Source organism: Engraulis encrasicolus, chromosome 3 (assembly GCF_034702125.1).
Source record: "Engraulis encrasicolus isolate BLACKSEA-1 chromosome 3, IST_EnEncr_1.0, whole genome shotgun sequence".
NCBI classification, from domain to species: domain Eukaryota; kingdom Metazoa; phylum Chordata; class Actinopteri; order Clupeiformes; family Engraulidae; genus Engraulis; species Engraulis encrasicolus.
This window is the reverse complement of record NC_085859.1, coordinates 21728095-21753094: the sequence shown is the minus strand read 5'-3', so window position 1 is coordinate 21753094 and position 25000 is coordinate 21728095. Positions and strand designations below refer to the sequence as shown.

At 47.2% G+C, this 25000-nt stretch overlaps 1 protein-coding gene across 3 annotated transcripts in view; it reads right to left on the bottom strand.

The window, feature by feature from the left end:
- The window catches only part of si:ch211-204c21.1 (disabled homolog 2), a 59739-nt gene that overhangs the window by 10684 nt on the left and 24055 nt on the right, over positions 1-25000 (bottom strand). For all 3 annotated transcript variants that reach the window (XM_063194973.1, XM_063194972.1, XM_063194971.1), the window contains 6 exons: positions 5264-5412; positions 2877-2975; positions 2481-2612; positions 1894-1977; positions 640-660; positions 460-504 (listed from right to left, as the gene is read on the bottom strand). In XM_063194973.1, coding sequence (XP_063051043.1) covers positions 460-504; positions 640-660; positions 1894-1977; positions 2481-2612; positions 2877-2975; positions 5264-5412 — 530 coding nt within the window. The remainder of the gene's footprint in view (positions 1-459; positions 505-639; positions 661-1893; positions 1978-2480; positions 2613-2876; positions 2976-5263; positions 5413-25000) is intronic.

The window sequence follows — 25000 nt, the reverse complement described above, 5'->3', positions numbered from 1 at the left end:
AGTGCTTTGCAGTAACAGAACGAGTAGAAATCATAGTTTAGTGAGGCGTCATTTGCACTGCCATTTCAAATGACACGTTGTGGGCGGCTGAACAAGACTTGAGAACATGGGGACATTGCGTGGGCTTTGAAAGTCACCCAAGTTTTGACACATTTCGTCCGTATGACTTCACTGGCTAGCATGAGGTGACCTAGCACTGGGCTTGGACTGGATGCCAATGATGGCATCATCTAGTCAGCATTTCAGAGCAGTGAATGTCTCTGACCCTACCCTACCAAGCATGGGGCAGAACAATACATGTTACATACTACATGGAACAGATATGTTTAGTATGTTACAAAAGCCTTCTTTTTCTGGCTTGCACAAGGGTCTTTTCATGTACAGCGTAGCTACCAACATCCTGTGCATGTTGCACATCACTCCTGATGAATGTTGAAAGATGAATATTGAGAGACTCACCTTCAACTTGTCGCCTTGGTTGTCATTAGTTGATTCAGTGCCATTCTGCGAAGCAGACAAGACCACATAGCCATTTAATTCAACCATTTGAAACACATTTGAATATTTTTCCGATAACATTTTTTTTCCATCTCAACTGATGCACTACTACCAAGATTAGGGATTTTTTTTTTTACTTACCTCCACTACCTTGTTTATCTCCTGGAAATGAAAACAGAAAACACATTTTCAAAGAAATATTCCAAACTTTTTAATCAAAATCGGTTTTGAAAGCAATTTCACCTACAGTACCCTCTTGGCAAACAGACACACAAGCTCACTACAGGCACAGGCTGCCTGTGTGTAGTGGGATTGGGAAAATGGCGTGAACTTCCCAGATCCTTGTCTGCAACACTGAATAATAAGGTTGTATGTGTGTGTTTGTGTATTGATTGAATGTTTGGTCTCGCATGCGAGTGTGTGTGCTTATGTCTTTGAGTATGTGTGGGTGTGCTTGTGTGCACATGAATAATATGTGTTCATAGTGAGGTGTGTGTGTGTGTGTGCGTGCATGCGTGTGTGCGTGCATGCGCCTGAACATAGATAAATATATGTGTGTGTGTGTTGTGGGGGGAGCATAATAGCACATAAACAGACACTGGAGCCCAGCAGTGGTGCGGCACCTCTGGCGGTAGCCGTTAGCCGTAGCACTACAGCAGTGTGTATATCAGATCTAATTACAGTGCTTTACCGAGGACCAGTGCATTACAGGGACGGCAAATAAGCACCTTGGCACAGGAGAGGAGCAGTGTGGCTCCCAGGGCTAGGGTCTGAGGCGGTGGGGGGGGGTGGGGGAGTGGAGTGTGGGGGCTGAAGGGGGTGGCAGGTTGCGCAGAATGATCATTACCTTAATCTGATGAGTGCAACTGCTTCCCCAGCCGCCACACCCATTAATCAGGTGCACATGAAACAAGCCCAGGCAACAAACACTCTCTTTCACACGCACGCATCTATTTATATACAGACGTACACAAACAAACACACGTCTCCACGGCGCTTACAGTCACCTGTTTAAATCCAACCTCATGGCTTCTCATGCTCTCTCTCTCTTTCTCATGGACATGCACACAATCACAGTCTCCAAAGATGCGTGCACACACACACACACACACGCACAGGCACACACAATCTTAGCAATCCTCTCTCATAACACATTCACATCCTTGAAGACACCAATATCTCTTTGCCGATCTCTTTTTCGGCAATGGGTCGTTTGTGCACACAGATGAAAACTCACTCACACACACATGCACAGGGGCACACAAACATGCACACACACACAAACACGCACAAGCTACACTCGCCCACACACATACGTACGTACAACCTCTCCCCAGGAATTCACTTTTTCGCCCTCTCCCTGCAGCTCCGCAACTTTTTATTGAGTCATCTCACCTTTTTGGAGCCTTCGGCTTCCTTTTTCTTCATATTGAAGATGAGCTGGAAGAGGTCCTTCAAGTCAATAACGAGAGGTTCCGCCTGCGGGCCAGACAGACAAGAGCAGATCAGTGCCCCTTGTCAGAGTGTCAGAGATAAATAGGCCATTCACTCGCACGGCAAGTCAATCAAGCCAGAATAATGGACAGCCAGGACAAAAGAACAGACCTCAATGAGACAAGAATGTAAGTTGAGTTAAAATGAAGCGATAAATGCCATGAATACATCCTCAGTGCTGAGATGAGCACTGCACTTTAAATGCAGTACTTGTAGTTCTGTGAGGTAAAGAGATTTCTAGATATCGTTTTTGCTGTTCATGTCTGAACTGCCATCATTCAAGTCGTTCAAAAAAAGGCATGTTGAATGAGTACATCTAGTGTCCACATGAACATTTTCCTATTTCTTCAACACATGCAGCACACAAGTTCAAGTGGCCAGGCATGACTCTTCGTTTTCCATCCGTAGTAGCAAATAAACATTATCCAATGAATGCGAGATGCGCAGCATTTGAACACTGAACACTGCTTAACCATTGGTGTCCTGACCTGCTGAGCCGTTTTAAGAGCGAAGAACTGGTGCTGGCCCTCAGCTCCACACACGTAGCCAAAGGCCCGGTTGTCGGTCACGTCCCGCGCGATGAAGGAGATCTTGTTGACCGCGTGTTCCAGCACTGCTGCCTACAATCACACAACACACACAAATTATGATGCTACTCTATCATACTCTATTTGTGCTTTTATTTTTAAAATGTGACACACACAAAGAGACACACACAAAGAAAAAATGGGAGACCCACGGCAAAAAATGGATATACACACAATTAGCGAAAGAGACAGACAGAGACTATCAGAAGGACAGAACGACAGAGCGACAGACAAGTACACACAATAAAAGAAACAGACAGACAAACAGACAGACAGACGGACAGACGTCTTCCTCACCCCCGTCTTCTCGTCTGTGATGGTGATGCCTGACAGGGAGATGTTGACCCACACCCGCTGCTTATGTTTGCCCTGGGAGCGGGCCGCCGCTGCCTTGCCCTGTCCAAAGGGGACACACAAAGCTGAATTACACTCCTGTTCAACAATGCTGTGTGAGCTATAGCGTTATACTATCCAGAGACAGCAGAGTCAGGGAGTTTATTATGCTGCGTGTAGAGCAGAAAGGACCTACGGGACCCGGGTACTGTAGCTGAAGTTTCGCCATGAATTCAATTTTATTCGCTCTCGATGTGGCATTCACATGTTTGATTTAGCTAATCACATAACGGCTCTGGCTTGACAGCCTGGGACATTCGGAGATACAAACATTCAAATTGGTTTTCGCCGAACCGCATCATAGCTCATTACCACAATATTAGCTTGATTTTAACCGCTACAATTCACTCTGATCGCTCAGGTCACTTCGCTCCTTCCGGCGAATTGACTTTGGATGCTTTAATCTCCGACCCTCCATAGAGAAACAATGACTTCAGTCACTCAGGTAGCGTAGGTCCCGCTTGGTATACACATAGCTTTACAATCCCATATAGCAGAGCCTTTTATATGGCTCTGGTGTGTGGGGCCCAATGAAGTCAAAGGAACTGGAACAATGTTGCCTAGATAGAGTGTGTGAAAAAAGGCCATTTTCTCCAAGGACATACAGGCTTTCGTTCTCACAACAGCAAGTCTTTCACATGGGATTAGGGCCTGTGTTAAATCTGTTTTAGTATACACAGGTTGGTGTGACACCAAAGTGCATAACAGCAACCAGAAGGGCAGGGCATAAAAATGTCAACAACTCTTATCTGGTACAGCCAGAAAATTCTCAAGGAGTACAAAAGTACAGACGCAGTGTGTGGGAAAACGTTCAGAGATATACTATAAAATCAAAAGGCACTTTACAGTATCAAAAGTGTATAAGTAAGGTAATTTCACTCCACACCACACTCTTCTTTTAACAACTTTTTTCTTAATGGAATAACTGCTGTCTTGCCATTACATAGTTGTCATGTTTGCTGTTTGAGGCTGATGATTTCAAGCCCCAAAAATGTTCAAAACCCACCTGGAAGCACTAAATCCCGCCCAATTCTATTGATTTCTATGGCCAAAAACTGGCCATTTTTTTCTGTTAAATGCCAATTTCACCCGCAGACGGCCATCCTAAGAGGCTTAATTGGGCGGGTAACTGCCCAATCTGGCAACACTAGTTCTGGCTGTCCAAAGGGACTTCGGTCTTCAAACATGGACAGCTCAAAATGACAGAAGACCATGTTTTAGGATCTCAGGTACAGTACGTACCACTGGCAATGCAACATGCATCTATGACCACTTGTGACTTGCCACTGGCAATGCAACATGCATCTATGACCACTTGTGACTTGCCACTAACAATGCAACATGCATCTATGACCTCTCTGACATGCCACTAACAATGCAACATGCATCTATGACCACTGTGACTTGCCACTGGCAATGCAACATGCATCTATGACCACTGTGACTTGCCACTGGCAATGCAACATGCATCTATGACCACTTGTGACTTGCCACTGGCAATGCAACATGCATCTATGACCACTTGTGACTTGCCACTAACAATGCAACATGCATCTATGACCACTTGTGACTTGCCACTGGCAATGCAACATGCATCTATGACCACTTGTGACTTGCCACTAACAATGCAACATGCATCTATGACCTCTTGTGACTTGCCACTAACAATGCAACATGCATCTAAGACCTCTTGTGACTTGCCACTGGCAATGCAACATGCATCTAAGACCTCTTGTGACTTGCCACTGGCAATGCAACATGCATCTAAAGGGCCGTACACACACGTCGCTGCTATTTACTCGCTACTTGCTCACTCGCCTACTTGCCACTCGCTCAAGGTGATTTTGTTTACTGGTTATCATGGTTCCCGCTGTCCGCGCCAATAACGTCCGTACGAAACAAAATGTAGGCCTACGCTGTTTAACGTTGATCGTGTGCTGTGCACAACCATGCATATGAGCCTTTGATGGTGTACACTGTATGTATTTTCCTCAACACTTTTAACCAAAGCGTGATGGCGTGCAGAAGTTGGGTGGTCAGAACACCACAGGGGCAACGTCACCCGTCAATAATCTGTATTCTGCATTCCAATTGGTTACTCGCTTAACTCGCGTCGCTCGAAGATAAAATAAGTTTATCTCGGAACCCGCCCACATCGCATCGCTTGTACTCTCCTCACCTACTCGCCAGCGAGACTCGCTGGAACACGTAGACATTCTATTGACTTCATCCACTGAGCGAGTAACTAGCAGCGACGTGTGTGTACGGCCCTTAAGACCTCTCTGACATGCCTTCAGCTTCATCATGGAGTCCTGACTCATCTTGTCCCCTCTGGCTTCTGGTACATCGTCCACGCCAATCAGCTTGGCCTTGTACCGCACGCCATCTCCCTTGAATCTGGCCAGCAGGAACTCATCTGTCTTCTCTGGGCTCGCCACACCTGGAGACACAGGGGTAGAGAGAGAGAGAGAGAGAGAGAGAGAGAGAGAGAGAGAGAGAGAGAGAGAGAGAGAGAGAGAGAGAGAGAGAGAGAGAGAGAGAGAGAGAGAGAGAATTTAATGAAAGAGATTTAACACACATTCATTGCATCATTGTCACCAGTTTACAGCCGCACATAATATGTTACAATCAAATCCAGAAAACCTCCATTAAACATCCAAAGGGAGAAACTCTCTGCCTTCACTTCAACACTTTATTCAGACCTCTTCCCACCCATAGCTGTCGCCACTGAACACATAATGGAAGAAAACAACATGGATAGGGGGAAAAGTCTTGCACAAACAAAGAAAAGAACACTCACTCCATGTACTCTCAAGGAAAAACAACCAATCAGTGATCACACAACATTAAACATCTCTACACACACACACACACACATACACAAACAGTGATCACCAAGACAACTCTACGTCCCAGTACCGTCCAATTTGGCGAAACAGCGAGTGACTCACACAGCATTCCGCCAAATGTGCTGCTGCTTATTTTATGAATCCACTGATTCAAATGTTCAACAGTGTAAAAGTCCAACATGGAAGGAGAAGGCCCTGTCCATTAGGGCGAATAAACAGGAAATATTCAACGAGACAGACAGGGCTGAAACAAAACGCACTGGGTAAAATCAAGAGAGTCGCTTTGGGTCGAGCTGAGCTACAGTCGCAAATAGGATTTGGGTTATGTACACAGTAACAGCCTATTGGGGTAGCCTTATAGCCTATTGGTATATTGCAGTGGTTCTTAACCTTTTTTCCTTAACGCACCCCTTCTCTGTGCGGAAGACAAGCCGTGCACCCCCAACCCAAACTTCTACACGTGTATACGCACAAAAAAATACTCAAGTGATTGATTACAATGATTCTTGCCTGACACATTAACCAATACCTTCAAATATGTTTTAATTTGGTCTTAATTTGGCCTAATTATAATGTTTGCAAGCAGAATTTTGGTCACAACCTCAACACAAACAAAATTCCTTGCACCCCCTGAAATCTCTGGCGCACCCCCAGGGGGTGCCCGCACCCCAGGTTAAGAACCACTGGTATATTGGACGAAGCAGCCCATTTCAGGCACTGGGTAAAATCCAGAGAGTCACTTTGGGTCGGTACGACTTGCCCGTCGAGCTGAGCTAGCAAATATGATTTGGGCTATGTATAACAGCCTATTGGAGTAGCCTTATAGCCTATTGGGGTATATTGGACGAAGCAGCCCATTTCGACAAAACACCGGACTTGAAACGCATTCTTTGGTTTTGGCGCTAAACACATTCTTCTCAAGGCTTAAGCTGCCGTCCAGACGAGGCTTGGCGAGTGAGGAGGCTGTGTGAGAGGAGTGCAGTGCAGCGGAGCAGAGCAGAGTAGGGGTATGCTATGTGGAGGAACTCAGGGTGGCCTGGAGGTGCCTGGAGGTGTAAATTCTGGTGAGGCTGACCATTAAACTTAATGTTCCGCACCACAGCCCTCTGCCTCTGTTCTGTTTCTATAGCAACAACAGAGATGAGCGTTCTGTAATGGATTTTTTGTTCGGTCTCTTTTTTTTAAGGGAAGGGGACAAGGAGAAAATAATACAAGACCACAGCCACTCCCTTTTTAAGGCACACACATACACATGTGCACACAGTTGGATACACAAACGCGCAGAGCGTGTGCGCACACACTCACTAATCCACACGCACACACACACACACACACACACACACACACACACACACAAAATGAAATGACCAGAATCCCACTATGTAGGCATGTCTCTCAGCCAGGCATGGATGATGGAGAAATGCAGTGCAGACTTGAATCTCAAAAAGTGGGAAGGGGATGACGGAAGGCAAATCCGTTTGGGGGGACCGGCTTTTCTTCTTCTCTCCGTCTTCATGGGCCCATTCTGTGGCCTAGCTCTGGGTATTGGACCCAACCCCCTTCAACCCCCCGCCCCCACCCCCAAACCCCTCCCCCATCCTCTAGACTCGTGACATTTAGTACAAGTGGGAAATGACCCCAATGCCTGAAAATGTCACAGAGTTACCAAGTTACAGCATTGAGCTGCTGTTCAGGCAAGGGGTGGTTTTGGTTGGGGGTACTTTTTAGTGATGCACGATGACGCAACAGAAAATTGAGCCATTCTACACCCCGCTGCCCCCATTCCCACTAAGCATCCATGCGAGTTAACATTCATGAACGTAAAAAGACCCCAGATTGAACCAGCCACCCTTTCGCCCCGGCTGTCTTCTCTGCTCTTAAATCTATTTCAATATGTCTTTTTCTCTCCTCTCAATTTATTATCCGTTTTCACTATCTCCTTCACCATATCTCTCCGTGTATTTTTCACTCCCTCGTGTCTGTCAAGTTTTTTTCAAGCATTTCCTCCATTGCACCGCTGTCTTTTCCTCATCCTCCTACACAAGATCTTTTGCTTCAACGCACGCACGCACGCACAGCACGCACGCACAGCACGCACGCACGCACGCACGCACGCAGGCACGCACGCACGCACGCACAGCACGCACGCACAGCACTGCTCTCTGCTCCAGGAGGCCGGCCATGCTCAACTGGCCGTGTGGCAGGACTCCCTGCTCTGATACAGGCCTGAGACTCCCCTGGGCTCAGAGGAGAGGAGAGGAGAGCAGAGGAGAGCAGAGGAGAGGAGAGGAGAGGAGAGGAGAGGAGAGGAGAGGAGAGGAGATATGAAGAGAGGAGAGGTCAGGAGAGGAGATATGAAGAGGGGAGAAGGGAAGAGAGGGGAGGAGAGATAAAGGAAGGAGAGGAGAGGTGAGAAGAAAGGAGAGTAGAGGAGAGGAGAGGAAGAGTCGAGAGGAGAGGAAGAGTCGAGAGGAGAGGAGAGGAGAGGAGAGGAGAGGAGATATGAAGAGAGGAGAGGAGAGGAGAGGAGAGGAGACGAGAGGAGAGGAGAGGAAGAGTCGAGAGGAGAGGAAGAGTCGAGAGGAGAGGAGAGGAGAGGAGATATGAAGAGAGGAGAGGTCAGGAGAGGAGATATGAAGAGGGGAGAGATGGAGAGAGATGAAGAGAGGAGAGGAGAGATGCAGAGAGGAGAGGAGAGGAGAGGACATGAAATAAGAAGAGAGGAGAGGTAAGGAGAGGAGATATGAAGGAGAGGAGAGATGAAAGAGAGGAGGGATGAAGGAGAGGAGAGGAGAGGAGAGGAGAGGAAATGAAAGGAAAGAGGATATGAAGAGAGGAGAGGTCAGGAGAGGAGATATGAAGAGGGGAGAAGGGAAGAGAGGGGAGGAGAGGAGAGGAAATGAAAGGAAAGAGGATATGAAGAGAGGAGAGGTCAGGAGAGGAGATATGAAGAGGGGAGAAGGGAAGAGGGGAGGAGAGATAAAGGAAGGAGAGGAGAGGAGAGGAGAGGAGAGCAGAGGAGAGGAGAGGAGAGGAGAGGAGAGAGAGGAGAGGAGAGGAGAGAAGAAAGGAGAGTAGATGAGGAGATGAGGAGAGGAGAGGAGAGGAGAGGAGAGCAGAGGAGAGTAGAGTAGAGTACAGTAGAGTCGAGTCGAGTCGAGTCGAGTCGAGTCGAGTCGAGTCGAGGAGAGGAGAGGAGAGGAGAGGGCATGGCACTCCACTGCAGGCCTCCTCCTCCTTCTCTGCCTGTGCTGTGGGACGCCATTGACATTCCCAGCATGCACAAGTCCAGACAGGCTGGAGGTCCCCCTTCACCACCCGCTAACCACCCTCCAACAGCCCCCTCTCTGACCCCCCCCACCCCCAATGCCCAAATTCCCTTTGAGCCTCAGCAGACAACTGCAGCCCTCTCCGAGCCACACTTCAAAACAACATCACCACCTCCACCACCACCACCACTACCCTACACTAGTCGGTACTACCCCCCACCCCTCTGGAGTTACACCCCCCTGCCTAGTTACCCCGCCAACTCTCCACACGGCACACAAACAAAACACAAACAAACACCAAGCTGTGGTGGCAGGGCCAATACAGACCACAAACTAGCACTCCTGGAGCCTCTCGCACAATCACAGTGTGTTTGTGTGTGTTTGTGTGTGTGTGTGTGTACACCCCCTATTTTGCAAAGCCCAAATTAACTCACTTTGTTGAGAAGTGTTAATGTCCTGGCTGACGTGGGCGGACCAGTGCACAGTGGTCTGCTCTGTGCCTGCTGACGTGGAATTTGGGAAAGGCGTGAAAAGTGTGTGTGTGTGTGTGTGTGTGTGTGTAGAGGGGCACTTGTGTGTCTTAGATGAAGGTTTTGTGCATGCGTCCGTGCGTTTGTGCATGCGTGCGGTTTTGACCCCGGCCAGTAGGAACTCCTGCCTGCCCGCCTGCCTGCATATAAAAATATAAAACTTGCTTTGAGGCTAATTGGCCCATCAGAGGGCAATTTGGTAGTGCTGAGTCTTTAAACTGCCTGCAGCCCCCCACCTCCTCTCAGCAATGAGATCATAAACCAATCAGTGCCAAGCAAGCTCATTGCCTGTGTAGTGGACCCCCCATTTTTGTCTTTTTGTTGTCCTATCAGAAGTTGTTTTACTTTAATCGTGCTGTTGCACGTTTTCGCCACTAGATGGCATCATAGGACCAGCCTATGAGTTGAGTAGCCAGTGACTAGTTCACGCGAGAAGAACGTAACTGAGAAGTGACAGTTATTGTTGGGATTCTGAAGGCAGCGATTATGCTGTGAGCTGTATGTTTTGTCCTGAGAAAGATTGTAAATAAACCGCAAAGAACCCATCGAAAACTCAACACACACTTGAGGACATTCATTCATTTAAGTGTGCAACAAAATTTGGCGCCCAAACGTGGAGCGGATCAACACTATGAAGAAAGTGGTTGTCTGAGGGAAAAGTTTGAACGTACCAGATGGATCTGGAGAAGCTACAAGACCAGCTAACAGAGCTACTGTGCCCGCTATCTTTGGATCAGCTAAAACAGGTCTGTACCCAAGCTAAAGTCCCGTCAGATACAACAAAGAGGCATACGTTGATCCGTACTATTAACGAGACTGTGGACAAAGTGATTGACAGTGAGGATGAAAATGCGGCAGAATTGTTTGTGAGAGAGTTAATAGCTACAGCTAAAACGTTGAGGCAAAGTGGAGCGAAAGGCGATGGGGAAAGTGGCGCGAGCGAGTGTGAGTTACAGCGATTACAGCGACAGTATGCCGAGATGCAGATACGCTTCCAAGAGTCAACGAAAATGATAGAGGAGGAAATTAATCGGCTGAGAGGCAACGTAAACAAGACCACTAGCTCGCCCATGACAACTAGCGCGCCTGTCGATCCCCAACCTACTTTTCCCCGAGCGTCAGAAGTGGTCATCAGACGTGAGTTCAGAATTAGCGGCCAAGTTGGTGAGCTGGGACAGAAGGATAAACTGTCATACACCAGTCTTATGCATCAGATTGACACGGGAAAACGTAAGGGCCACAGTGATGCTGAAATTGTCGAAGCTGTAGTGAAAGCTGCCTCTCCCGGAATGAGTCTCAGAGATATGCTGGAAAGCAAGAGCAGTTTGACACTTAGCCATCTAAAAACAATTCTGAAAGCTCACTTCAAAGAAAACAGCACGACCGATCTGTTTCATAGACTCGTGAATATTGCCCAAGATGCTAAAGAATCCCCTCAGAACTTTCTATTTCGGGCAATTGAACTCAAAGAAAGACTGATGGTCGCTGCGTTTGATTCTAGCGCTGACGTACAGTATAGCCCCGACCTAATTCAGAGAAAATTCCTCAGGTCCCTTAGCACCGGGCTACTGAGCGATAATATCAAGCTGCAACTGAAAGGCTACATGGATGACCAGAGCGTGACTGACGAGATGCTGATAGAGAAAATGAACGATGCGGCCGCTGTTGATGTAGAGAGAGAACAGAAGATGAGAAGGAGTCACGCAGTCAAACCCGCCAGAGTAAATTAGTTACAAGCAGAGACAGCTCGGGATCAGTTGCAAACAGACACAGTCTCAGCCAGGGCCAATGTCAAAAGCCAAAAAGTCACCACGGCAAAAAGTAACATCGAGATGGAACTGATGGATGCTGTCAAGCAACTGAGAGAGGAGGTAGCAGAGCTGAGGAAGAATGTTCATCAGTCACCACGGCCACGATCCAACTCCAACACCACCAGCAGTCACCACGATCACCGAACCAGTTCAGACCCAGGACCAGACGGGCGTGCAGAGGATGTCAGGAGAGAGGCAATGAGGAGCAATGTGACCACTGCTTCAAATGCGGCCAGGCTGGACACCTCGCTCGAGACTGTAGGGGTCAGCGGAGCTACAGCGGTAACAGTGACACAGTGAACCTGTCTGGCCAAAGTGTGGGAAGAAGTACCATCCAAGAACAACTCGGTGAGTCCAGTGAGACGCAGGCGATCCTGAGGGACTGCATCCAACAGCTGGAAGAGAAGGTGCAGGCAGCAGAGGGACCAGGTGAGCGTCTTCCAGGGTCTGTGAACAGCCACATCTCTCCCCGGCACCAGTCTCAGCTGCTGCGTCTCATCGGAAAGAAGTGGATGGTCAGCTGCTACTTCAACGGTGTGAAGACTGAAGCATTATGGGACACAGGGTCACAAGTTTGCCTCATCAACGAAGCCTGGCGGAAGAAGAACATCCCAAAGGTGCGGGTCCGTGACACTGTAGAGCTGCTAGGCCCCGGCGCTCTGGTGGGGAAAGCCGTCAACCAGACAGACATCCCATTTCGAGGGTGGGTGGAAGTGGAGTTCCAGCTCGAGCCAGCCCAAGCCCCGCACTTCATGCTACAAGTCCCGATGCTGGTGACCAGTGAGAAGGGTGCAGCTGAGGAGCCAATCATCGGGTACAATGTCATCGAGCAGCTGCTGAAGAGTGGGGTGGGCCACCCACAGGAGGTAGTCGCACAGGCGGTGAGCACAGCTTTCTCTTTTGACTGTAAAAAGGCTGAAATGTTTGTGAAAATTGTAAAAGCCAGTGACCCTGAGTGCAGTGATGGTGTGGTGAGAATGGGAAGGCAGAAAGAAGTGATACCAGCTGGCCAAGTGAAAAGTGTGAAGTGTTCAGTGAGGACAGGGCCTCTGATAGCTAGACAAGAAGCACTGTTTATGCCTGACGAACAAGCCCCCTTGCCAGATGGTCTTAATATGACAGAGAACATGTTAACACTGAGTAAAGGGACATACTCCCGCCTAGCCCTGCCTGTTGCTAATGACACATGCCATGACATCACTCTGAGCCCCCGCACAGTCCTAGGGCAAGTCCAGTTAGTCAGAGCTGTGTATCCTGCAGAAGCCAAGCCTGTCGTCGCCCCCCCAGCCTCCCCTGTGGTGCCCCCTACAGTCATCAATGAGGAACTTCAACCTGCTGAAAATGAGTTGAATGACAAAGACAGGTATGATCCACCGATTGACCTCTCTCATCTCCCCTTTGTACAGCAGCAGAAAGTGAAGCAGATGTTGAGGGAAGAGTGTCAAGCATTCGCGAGAGATGAAAATGATGCGGGCTGTATCCCTTCTCTGCAGCTCAAAATCAGACTCACTGACCCAACACCTGTACGCCGTACGTATGTGTCTGTTCCTAAACCCCTACACAGAGACGTCAAGCAGTACTTAGAAGACCTCCTGAACAGGGGCTGGATTCAGAAATCACGATCGCACTACTCGTCACCCATTGTCTGTGTGCGTAAGAAAGATGGTACTCTCCGTCTATGCTGTGATTATAGGGAGCTCAACCAAAAGTCACTGCCTGATCGCCATCCCATCCCACGCATTCAAGACATGCTAGACAGCTTACACGGCAGTGCCTGGTTTTCAGTGCTAGACCAAGGCAAAGCGTATCACCAGGGCTTTATGGAAGAGAGTAGTAGGCCCCTCACTGCCTTTATAACACCCTGGGGACTCTACGAGTGGGTAAGAATTCCCTTTGGCTTGTCTAGTGCCCCCTCTGAATTCCAACGCAGCATGGAGGAATGCCTGGTTGGCCTGCGAGATGAGGTATGTGAGCCCTACTTAGATGACAACTTGTGTCACAGTAAAACATTTGATAACCACCTGAATGATGTTAGGAAAGTGCTTCGACGGTATCAGCAGCATGGGGTGAAACTGACTGCCAAGAAGTGTGAGCTGTTCAAGAACAAGGTCAGATTCCTGGGGAAGATCGTGACAAAAGAAGGCTACACGATGGATCCAGCAGAGGTGGCCCCCGTGCAAGATATGAAGAAACGAAAACCAGCTACCGTGGGTGAGTTGAGAAAGCTACTTGGCTTCATCTCATACTACAGATCATACATCCCAAACTTCTCTCGCATTGCCAAGCCTCTCTATGCTCTGTTGTGCTCTGACATGTCAAGCCAGGACGCCACAGTGGCTGATCACAAGAAGAGGAATGCAGTGTCACAAAAGAAAAAGCGTACCCAGGTGCCCTCCCATCAGCGAATCAAGTGGACAGACGAGCATAGTGCAGTACTGTGTCAGCTGATAGATCACCTGTCTAGCCCCCCTGTACTGGGCTACCCCAACTTTGAAGAGCCGTTCGTCCTACACTGTGACGCTTCACAAGAAGGACTCGGGGCAGTACTTTATCAAAGACAGGAAGGAAAGATGAAGGTCATTGCTTATGGCTCCCGCACTCTCTCTGCTGCAGAGAAAAATTACCATCTCCACTCTGGTAAGCTAGAATTTTTAGCAATGAAATGGGCCATCTGTGAGCGATTTAGAGATTATTTGTATTATGCTCCAAACTTTGTAGTGTATACTGATAATAATCCTCTAACATATGTACTTACCACTGCTAAACTGAATGCAACACTGCTGAGATGGGTGGCCGAGTTAGCAGACTTCAGATTTACAATCAAGTACAGGCCAGGGAAGTCTAACTCTGATGCAGATGGGCTATCCAGAATGTCTCTCGAGAAGTACATGCTTACCTGTTCCCAGCAGATCCAGCCTGAAATCTTGTCCAGTTTCTCCAAAGGTCTGTCCGTCCAGCAGGAAGAGAGAGAGCCGCTCCTGTGTCCACTGGCCATCACCACAGCAATCACGGCGGCGAGCAGTGAAGGGCAGAATGACACCGTCACGCAGATCTCCCCAGACGACCTGAGGGCCGCACAGGAGGAGGATCCCCTACTACAGCAGGTGAAGCGGTGTGTCATCCAGCAGCAGTGGCCCAGGATCAGAGACGCGCACAGTGAGTTGTCAGTGTTTGCTAGAGAGAAAGCTAAACTGTTGTGTGATGCTGACGGTGTACTCCGGCGCCAAACATCTACACGAACACAACTAGTGATGCCACCAAAGTTTCGGCCCCTGATCCTGAACCAGTTACATGAAGAGATGGGTCACTTAGGTGTTGAACGGACACTCAATCTAGTCCGTGAGCGCTTCTTCTGGCCACACATGCAGAGAGATGTAGAGCACCACATTAACAACGTGTGCAGTTGTGTGAAGCGTAAAAGACCCCAGAGAGCAGTAAGAGCACCACTCACTAGTATCAAGACAACATACCCCTTTGAGCTGGTCTCAGTTGACTTCCTCCATCTAGAGAAGTGCAAAGGAGGATACGATTACATCCTAGTGGTCATGGACCATTTTACACGCTTTGCCCAGGCGTATGCATGCAAAAACAACAGTGCTCGAACAGCAGCTGAGAAAATCTTTGGAGACTTTGTCTTGAAATTCGGCTTCCCCGCTAAATTGCACCATGACCAAGGGAGAGAGTGGGAAAACAAACTGTTTGCTGAACTCCAAAAGTACAGTGGCATCCAAGGCTCACGCACAACCCCCTACCACCCCCAGGGGAACGGTCAGGTAGAACGCTTTAATCGCACCCTGCTGGCCATGCTGCGTAACCTGGATAATGAAGCCAAAGCCGACTGGAAAAGTTCCCTTGACAAAGTTGTTCACGCATACAATGTCACCCGAAATGAGTCCACTGGATATGCCCCATACTTTCTGCTCTTTGGCCGTAACCCCAGATTGCCCATAGACAGCATGTTCGGCATCCCACACAGTGCTGGTAGTGTGTCTCATGAGGAGTATGCAAGGAAATGGAAGCTCAGGATGGAAGAGGCATACCAGTTGGCCAACAAGGCAGCCCAGGCTAGTGGGAGAAGAGGAAAAGAACCCTATGACAGAAAGATTCTAAGCTAAATCCTGGGAATAGAGTCCTGATCCGAAATCTCACAGAAAGGGGTGGGCCTGGTAAGCTGAGATCGTTCTGGGAAGAGAAAGTTCATGTGGTGGTGAAGAGAAAACATCCGGAAAGTCCTGTGTATGAAGTGAAACCAGAAGATGGCCAGGGCCGCACTCGAGTGCTTCATCGGAACCTGCTGCTTCCCTGTGACTTCTTGCCGGTCGACACACAGAGACCTGAGAAGAAAAGAGTTGAGAAAGGACACACTGACAAGAAAAGAACCAAGACCACACGCCACACAGAACCAGAGCCTTCATCTGACCAGGAAGAGGATGACTGGAGAGGCATCGCTGGCTGGACTGAGGAGGAGCCCACAGAGCGACGGAGCGACCTGAGAGCCGAGGCCATGGAGTTCCACCCACATCAGCCGGTAGCAGAACCAGCACCTGGGGAAGGAGATGGCATCGCAGAGCCAGTGAGTGAGGAGGAACAAGTGGTGGAGCCAGGCGAAGTAGAGACAGTGATGGCCGATCCAGAGGGAGAGGTAGAGGTGTCGCCACCAGCCTTCCAGCCGGCCGATCCTGAGGGAGAGGGAGAGGTGTCGCCACCATCCTCACCGCCTGCAAGACCATATCCTTCCAGAATTAGATATGCACCTAGAACACTCACATATGACACTCTAGGAGTGCCTACACCTAATTCAAGTCAGTGTAAAATGCATAGAATTACTTACCTTTAAGTTAAGTTCATGCACTCTAGTTAGGATGAGGGTAGTTATTTGTTAGTCGAGATGTGTGTGTGTGTGTGTATGTGAGATGAGTCAGTATGAGTGTGATGTATGAAGAATGGTTACAGAAGAGATGAGACAGTTCACTTAGAATCACACTAGCTTTTTCGAAGAAGAATTAGTCTTGGTAGGAGGAAAGTAACAAATAAGTATCATTACTGACACTGTGAAAACACTCTTACGTAAGCAAGGAGAAGTGATAAGATGTTGAGTATGTTGAATGTGTGAAGTGTTAGATTCCATGATCAGATTCGCTCCAGGTCAAAGGTCATCCCTTTCCCAGCTGAGACAGACTACCCGTGGACACTGCGGAGAAATGGATGGCGGTCATAGTGCACAATGACCTCCTCTATTGAACACATGATCTTGAAACTTAGAGATAAATGTTATGTGATGTCTGTTATTAGACATGTGTCTTAACTTGGGACTCTAACCTGGAAAGCAATCAAACTGTTGAAAACAGTATGAACTGAAGCGGGAAATGTCGGGACGCCATTTAATTTAGCAGGGGAGAGTGTAGTGGACCCCCCATTTTTGTATTTTTGTTGTCCTGTCAGAAGTTGTTTTGCTTTAATCGTGCTGTTGCACGTTTTCGCCACTAGATGGCATCATAGGACCAGCCTATGAGTTGAGTAGCCAGTGACTAGGTCACGCGAGAAGAACGTAACTGAGAAGTGACAGTTGTGTTGTTAAGCTCCTGAAGGCAGCGGTTATGCTGTGAGCAGTATGTTTTTGTCCTGAGAAAGATGTAAATAAACCACAAAGAACCCATGGAGAACTCAACACACACTTGAGGACATTCATTCATTTAAGTGTGCAACACCTGCATGACCTCACCCCGCAGTTTGACCCTTGAACCCCCCCCCCCCCCCCCCCCCCATCCCTCCTCTTTGTGCTCCTGTTCTGGGTTCAGCTAAGATGTTTCCTGGGCAGCGTGTGGCGCAAAGTGAGCTGTGACAATGACCAGTGACGGACACTCCAAAGTTGGAATGAACTCCCCCCTGTGATAAGAATGAGCATTTTAGAGTCTCTGTTGAATGGGGCACCTAAGTCACGCCCTCTACTTCCTGGTTCATGGGGCAGGGGGAGTCAAAAAATAATTACTGGGCTTGAAAATGAGTGTTTTTTTGACACCAATCCAAACCTTGGACCTCCACCTATGCACCACAAATCCAAAAATCACTCATTTTCAATCCCAGTAATCGTTTTTTGACTCCCTCTGCCCCATGAACCAGGAAGTAGAGGGCGTGACTTAGGTGCCCCATTGCCATCCTCAAGATAATTTGAAGAGTTTCGTTGTGAAATGACGTAAGCACCAAGGCACGCAGCGCAATGCCCAAATGCAAAAATGTCAATTTCCCAAAATGTTCCAAAATGGATACATTTCATTTTGCAACACAGCTCTTCAGTTGTACATTAGTTCTGTGTTACAGTGCCGGGAAAAGAAAAGAGAAGGCAAAGTGCACGATCACTTCATGAGACGTGAAACCTCCTGCCCCTTTCTTTATCTTTGTCTGGCTGTGTAGATGTCTCAATGCATCTTGGGAGAGAAAGGCATCGCTGTGGTTATCTCTACCAGGTGCAAGACTAAAAGCATGTAGCCTACTCCTGAAAAAGCTTTGTTCTCTCCCTTGCACTCAGAGGGTGTCTGGCGTTGTAGCAGTCAGCCAACCCCAGATGCACTTTGTCAGCAAGCAAGCGAGCGACTCCGAATGAGCAAGAGCAAGCATGAGAGTGCGTGAGCCGGTGCTCTGTCGAAATGTGCAGCTTCTGGCCCTGCCGTGGCCTACCGGTAGGGCACTCGTCTGTCATACGGCCAACCCGGGTTTGATTCCCGGCCTGGTTCATTTGCCAACCCCTCTCCGTCTCTCTCCCCATTTGCTTCCTGTCCACTGCTCAAACTGTCCTGTCAAATAAAGTTGTAAAAGACCAAACAAAAAAAAAAAAGAAATGTGCAGCTTCGTTGAAATGAGCTACCAAGTAAGGCTGTTCTCATAACCCTTACTCAAATCCTAAACCTTAAACCTTAGCGGTGTTCCGAAGGTCTCTCAGCACGAGACTGTGAGAGACGAAAATGTTGAAATGTCTTGCTTTTGTCAAAATGAGCTACCAGCGTGCGGTTCCCATAGCCTTTACAACCCCCTAAACCTTAAACCCAAGAGACATCCCAAAGGACTCGCAGCATGAGTTTTTCTGTCGAAATGAGCTACCAGCAGGCTGTACCTACAGGTATAGCCCTTAATCAAACCTTGACCATAAACCCTAACCACTGATCTGGGAGCAGTTTGCAAACGCAGTTGGATGGGGTAGGCCAGTGTTTCCCAACCTTTTTTGTCTCATGTACCCCCTAACAGGGCTCCGAACCGGTTCAAGGAACGAAAACGAAAACCGAAAACGAGCGATTTTATGGAATTTTACAAGAAACGGAAACGGAAACGAAAACGAAATGGTCTTCAAGTGTTCCGGAACAAAAACGTTATTCTGAAATCCACAAACCGGTTAATAACGGTTTTCTTTTCGTTCTCTATATTTCATAGAAGTGCACGATTTTGTTTGAGGAGTAACCATGGCGACAAGCAGTCTTTTAGTTCGGCTACTGACGTGTATGAGGGGAAACATGCAACAGCATTTTGCTTCACCTGAGCTCTTGCCGCCGATTGATAAAATATTGAGGAGCATTGGCCAATCAGAGTGCTACTGTGCATTGTATGGAGAAGCTTCCTGGGTAAATTTTAGGATGTGCTTCTCAGAGATTTTGATAGGAAACTAGAACTAAACTGTCTGTTCTCCTGGCTTTCTCGTAGTGATTGGAAGTTGGCTCTAATAAACCCGCCCTAAAGTTGTTGACCACCAATATCAAATAAGTTTTTGTAAGAGAAATGACACTTTACCCGCGCTGTTCTTCAGTCTCATTCACGGACAGTAGGCCGCCGCCTACAGAGTTTTATATTGACACCATGGAGAGCAAAAGAGAACATGTCTTGAGATCGGTGTTGGGATTCCTACAGGGACAGAGTATTTGGATACAGTCTATGATTTGCAAAGGAATTGGATAGGCGATTTGATGAACCTAATTCGCAGAGTGCTCGTCTCGAGAGGCAACTGGTGGGTAAGTCATGTTTAGCTTACTACTTGTAATGGCACCGCCGAGTGCCTCGATGTTCAATGCGGTTATGGCAAATTATGTTGTCGTAAAGTTACTGAAGTGCGTTTGTTGTGCGCAGTGTATCCCACTGTCGGTTGTAGAGAAGAGAGGTGAGAGCTGGTGTTTTATGTGCTGTAATCAAGGACGTCTTATTTATCTGTTGTTGTGGTCAATGCGGGATAAAGTCATTCGTGGCAGATGGACAGACGCTAGCTGACGTTAGCTGGCCCGCTCAATGTTTCGATGGTTTCCTCAGTAGCCTATTGCGCAATATATCCTGGCTGTCATCACGAATAACAGTGGGTCGCGTGTGACAACAAGCAGGGATAGAGAAAGACAGCGCATTTGTTGTTTAAGTTATTATTCTCTTCTGTCGTGCAGAGGGCTGGGCTGATGGGATGGACTACGTGGAAACTCTTACTATTTTGTGACGCTTGTCTGTTAGGCTACAAAAGGTCTCCGGTTTTGTGGTGATGGACTTGCACTGGAATGGTTGGTAGCCGATATCTGAGAGCATATCCGAGTATTCTATGCAACCTGTCCCTTCTCTAGAACTAGTGACCCCTTGCATCGTGCACATCTCAAAACAGTTTGGGATTTTTTTGTGGAGCAAACTGTGTCCCTTTTACTTACACGGTTCACTTGCTGCAAACCTCATCATGGCCTATTAAATAGAGCTAGGCAAGAACTGAAATCCATGCCTATCGACACCTCTTATTATGCTGACGTTTACCTGCGCTATTCCAGAGATTTTTTTAGGAACTCTCTCCGGCTATTTTTAAAACTCTCTCTGGCTATTCTGTATTGTGCCTCCCTAATCAACATCCACCCACCGCTACTGGGCTGGCATAGGCTACTTTTGATAAGAATTATAGGCATCCGGTTAAATCTGCCAGGATGGATAGCCCATCTGAGTGTTTTTGGGTGTGTTATTATTTTTGAGAATAGCTGTGTAAATCAAGGGGAAATAATGAGTACGTCTGTTCTAAGATAAAGTCCACGAAAATAGACTTAATATTGCCGTTAAACACTGCAGGAACGTTAAGAACGAACGTTATTTTTCGTTCCGAACCGGTTCAGGAACGATATTTTTGTGGGGGAACGATTGCAGGAACGAAAACGTTAAACTGAAGCCTACCTGAACCGTTCGGAACGGAACATTTGAAAAATAATTTCGTTTTCAAGCCCTGCCCCCTAAGCCTTTTCGCTGTTCCATGAGTACCCCCAACTCATGTTTTACATCGCCTTTTCTATTCCAGTGTGACTATGCTCCATGCATTTGTTACAGTATTTCTCAATTGGTTTTGTACATTTCTCGAATCTCTCTCGCAATTTGCAAAACATAATATTCATTCTCAAAACAGCTTTAACAAATGGCAAAACACGGTGGATAACCTGCAAAACCGAGTCTCTTGCTCAAAACCCTTATTTGTCTTTCAAAACCAAGTTTTTTTGTCAATAAACGTATCAGCGCCAGCAGAATGGTTAGTCATTGTGTCATAGTGTATGGACAAGCTAGTCAAATCAATTTCTCATGTTGTCAATTGAATAGTACACTTTTGAGGATCTTTTCTGAAGCGAAATGCTGTTTAGATTGGATGGGAAATGTTGTAAATTCAGTTTTATATTACATTGATCAGATAAGATTGAGATAGTTTCATGCATTCAGTGACAAAGCTTTTTGAGTGATATGTAAGGCTGTAACGATATTGCATCGAACCGAGGGATCGCGGTACGCAGACCCACGAACCCCTATCGCGAAGCTTCCTCACAGAATCGCGATGTGCCCTTTTAAAGTTGTTACCCCTCAGTGTAGAACACAACAGGCAACATACAGGCAAGAGTTTGCATATGCGCTTAAAAAGACCAGTAGAAAAAGGGCGCACACGTTCGAGTAACAGTTCCATTCACCCCTTTCTCATATAAAATGCTCCTTCCAACCAGCACCTTGTTGTTATCCATTGCCTGAGCAACCTCCGTGAGACGAAAAACTTTGGCAAACATCGGAAGGTGAAGGACAAATGAACAACAGACCAAGAAGTCTTTTATACACGTGTCAAGATTTGTTTTACTGCGAGTGGAGTTTTGACGTTGTAGAGAGAGAGAGCGCGAGAGAGAGAGAGCGCACGAGATGCTCCGCCTGCCTATAAACCAGCCTGGAATCGCTTGTAGGGAGGTGCCCGAAGTCGGACGAACGTTGAGGTCGATAGGCAGGATATTAGGCAGCATTATTTCTTCCCACATTAATGTTAGGCTATATTGTAAAATTACCGCCTACATAAGCAGAAAGCATGCTCCATTTCAGCCTCTGCATTCATTCTCGCTCTTGACAAAATGTCAAACCGCAAAACAAAACGAAAAACGTGCGCGTTATGTAGCAGTGAGAAGGTTCACTTCGAGTTTTGATTGTAGGCTACGGGCAGGCGCTGCTGCACGATCAAAAAAAAGCTACTGAAATATTTAACTTAATCAATATTAAGTGTTGCATTTGTTTAAGTAGCCTAACTTAATACAACATGTTTCAGTGTTGTTTTAATGTTTGGATATTAATTGGATAGGCCTAATGTTTGATAAAGTAAGACAGCTGCCAATGACTATAGCCTACACCCTGACCACCCCACCTCTCTCTCTCTCTCTCTCTCTCTCTCAACATATGATCTTAGCCTATTTATAAGCCTTTTTTCCTTGGTGAACTAATATCCCTTATTTCTCTGTGTTGTGTTTTGATGTCAACACCTGGAAGCAGGTTGCAGTGGTAGCCTATATCTGCAACATCATTCAGCCTTGTAAACCTACAAAATGAATGCAGGCAGGTAAATGCAAAAAGATATTAATTACAAAGTATATATATCATTTCTTATTTTTTTTTAAAAAAAAAAATTGTGTGAAATCGTGGGGCATATCGAACCGTGGGTCATATATCGTGATACAAACCGAATCGTGGGTTGGGTGTATCGTTACAGCCTTAGTGATATGACAAAAGCAATTCATAATGAACGAAATCACTGAGAATTGTACACAGCCATGGCATGGTGGACGAGAGCATTTGCTATATGCCGAAGACAATGAGAAACTGATTTGACCATGTGCACAGGTAACACCAGGAAGTCACAATTGAACAAAGACTTTTGAGAATCATTATTCTGTTGTGAGAAATGTACAAAACCAATTGAGAAAAACTGTAAAATCACATTTTTCCAAGTACCCCCTGCAGTGTGTTCGCGTACCCCTAGGGGTACACGTACCCCTGGTTGGGAAACACTGGGGTAGGCCATATCGACACGACACCGGCACCTTTTTTTTGTTTTTCCGTGCCAGTGAGAGGCAGGAATGATAAACACAGCGTCTCAGCGGCCCAGCTGGGAAGACACAGCGGAAACCTCCCCACTCTGCCGTCATGGAATCCCAGCGCCAGAGCCGCACGCTGGTCCATCGCAGAGCGAGCCGCGGCAAGACAAACAATAAGCTGTGTTGCTCTGCTATGTTCACTGCCGGGGCTGGACTCAGCTTAACATAATAAATCCAGGGAGGTATTGGGTCAAGGAGGGCCCCCAGAAATGTTGGATATGGCCCGTCTCCTTCTTCTCCTCCTCCGTCTCCCCACACGGGCCAGGGGAGGAGAGAGCTATACATGACCTACTTTTCTTCCCGCCTCTCTCAAGGCAAGACGTCAAGCAGTGTAGTAACATCGCTGAAAGAAAAAAAAAAAAGTCTGCGGTTCGAGTCGTCTGCAATGACCCGAGCTCATACATCAAGATCTCCGCTTCCCTCAACCACCGCACTATAACCCACCAACTTATTACCCACCCCCCCCCCACCCCCATCACCAAAAATATACATGGGTTCTGTCTCATATCAACCGCTTACTGGAAATGTTACAATGCTACAGCCTGCCAAATGACTTTCGCTGGGGGAGGGAAAAAAGAAGAAACGAAAACATTCTGCACTGGCTACGCTCATTTGTTGCTCTCCTATGGAATTTCATGTAAATTCTTTGAGAAAAAGGACTTGGAGAAAGTTACTCAGTAACAACCAATAGAAAGACAAAAAGTTAGACTGTAGCCGTTTTTCCTGTTAAAGAGCATCTTTGTGCTGACTGGAGTTGGCCCTGTGATTACAGCTCCCTGGGCCCTTGCTGTGCTGGAGACGGTCTTTACATGACGACAAAGCTTTCGCTTGGAATAAAATGGAATATAGAATAGCTCCACACACACACATGCACACTAACACACACACACGCACTGCTCAACTCAATCATTTATGTCTGTTTTGTCCTCACTCCTTTTTTCCCCTTCTAGAAGTGGTTGAATAAGGCATCTGTTCCCAGTGCAGACTGTACTGACACTTTATAGCCTGATTATCATCCATTTTAAAATCTCTTCGAGACTTGGTCTGACCAAGAGCATAACAATTCACATTTCCCAAACGGCATGGTTGACCCGCCTCCCTTGGTTTGCTGCTGGTTGTTTGCTTACCGACAAAGTGGGAGGAGCTCTAGATTTCTAGATTCTACATTTCTAGATTCTAACCGCAGAAATACACCAGCGGCGATCTGAGCGAGTCGAGCGACGGAAGTAATTGATTTTGTATTGAGTCGAGAGACAAAAACGATTCTGTAGACTAGAGCAATTCGCACGACGAGCGCGACAATTTGAAGTTGAAATCTTTTCAACTTTCTATGGCGCGGTTCGGCGACAAGCCGCGACAGCCAATGACTGTATAGAGGTCAGTGACCACAGCCAATGGGAATGCTTGAATGCTTTGCCTTCTGCCTGTACGGACATACTCTTGTCTCCTCAATCGCTTGTATCGCTTGCTGCTACACTCTGTCGCTTGAATCGCATCGCCGCTGGTGTATTTCTGCGGTAAAGCTCAGAAACTATATTTGTATTGCTCCTGGCCTGACTATAGAAGCAACGCTGAAGGTGTTGAATCACTAGGAGGGCACGGCCTGGCTAGCTGTGAGTATCCATCCACACAAGAAGAGTTGTACAGTTACTATATTCCTGTAGTGCCCAGCCATGAAATTCAGATCAATTCACTATTTATAGTTTTGGATGGTGCAGAATCCAGCCAAATCATGTTGAGAGAGAGAGATCTTATCGATAAACTAAATGGCCCAACCTCACCCATACTAGAATGCGAGAGGAATTTGCCTTCATTCCCTACTCATCAGAGGAAAACAAAGCTGGACTGATACAAAAAACAGTTCAGTTCAACAAGTTCATTTTTATTCTGAAGACTACAACAAAGTGTTCTTTCATCATAGGAAGTTCAGTGGATGAAGTGAAGCAATCTTCAATGATACACTACGCCGAAGTGTCAACTCATTCTTTGAAACGATCTTACGTGGGTCGAATGAACCCACCCCATCATCCCACTCTCCTTTTTTCATCATGTTCTTGTTTTCTCTTCCTTTTTTTACAGAGGGTTGCGATGTGTTGCGTGGCTTTCCAGCACAGATGGCGACGTGGAATCTGGGCCCATCTCCCGATATAATTTCAGCAGGCCAACAGGAAGATTCAGGATCGTCTTCTCT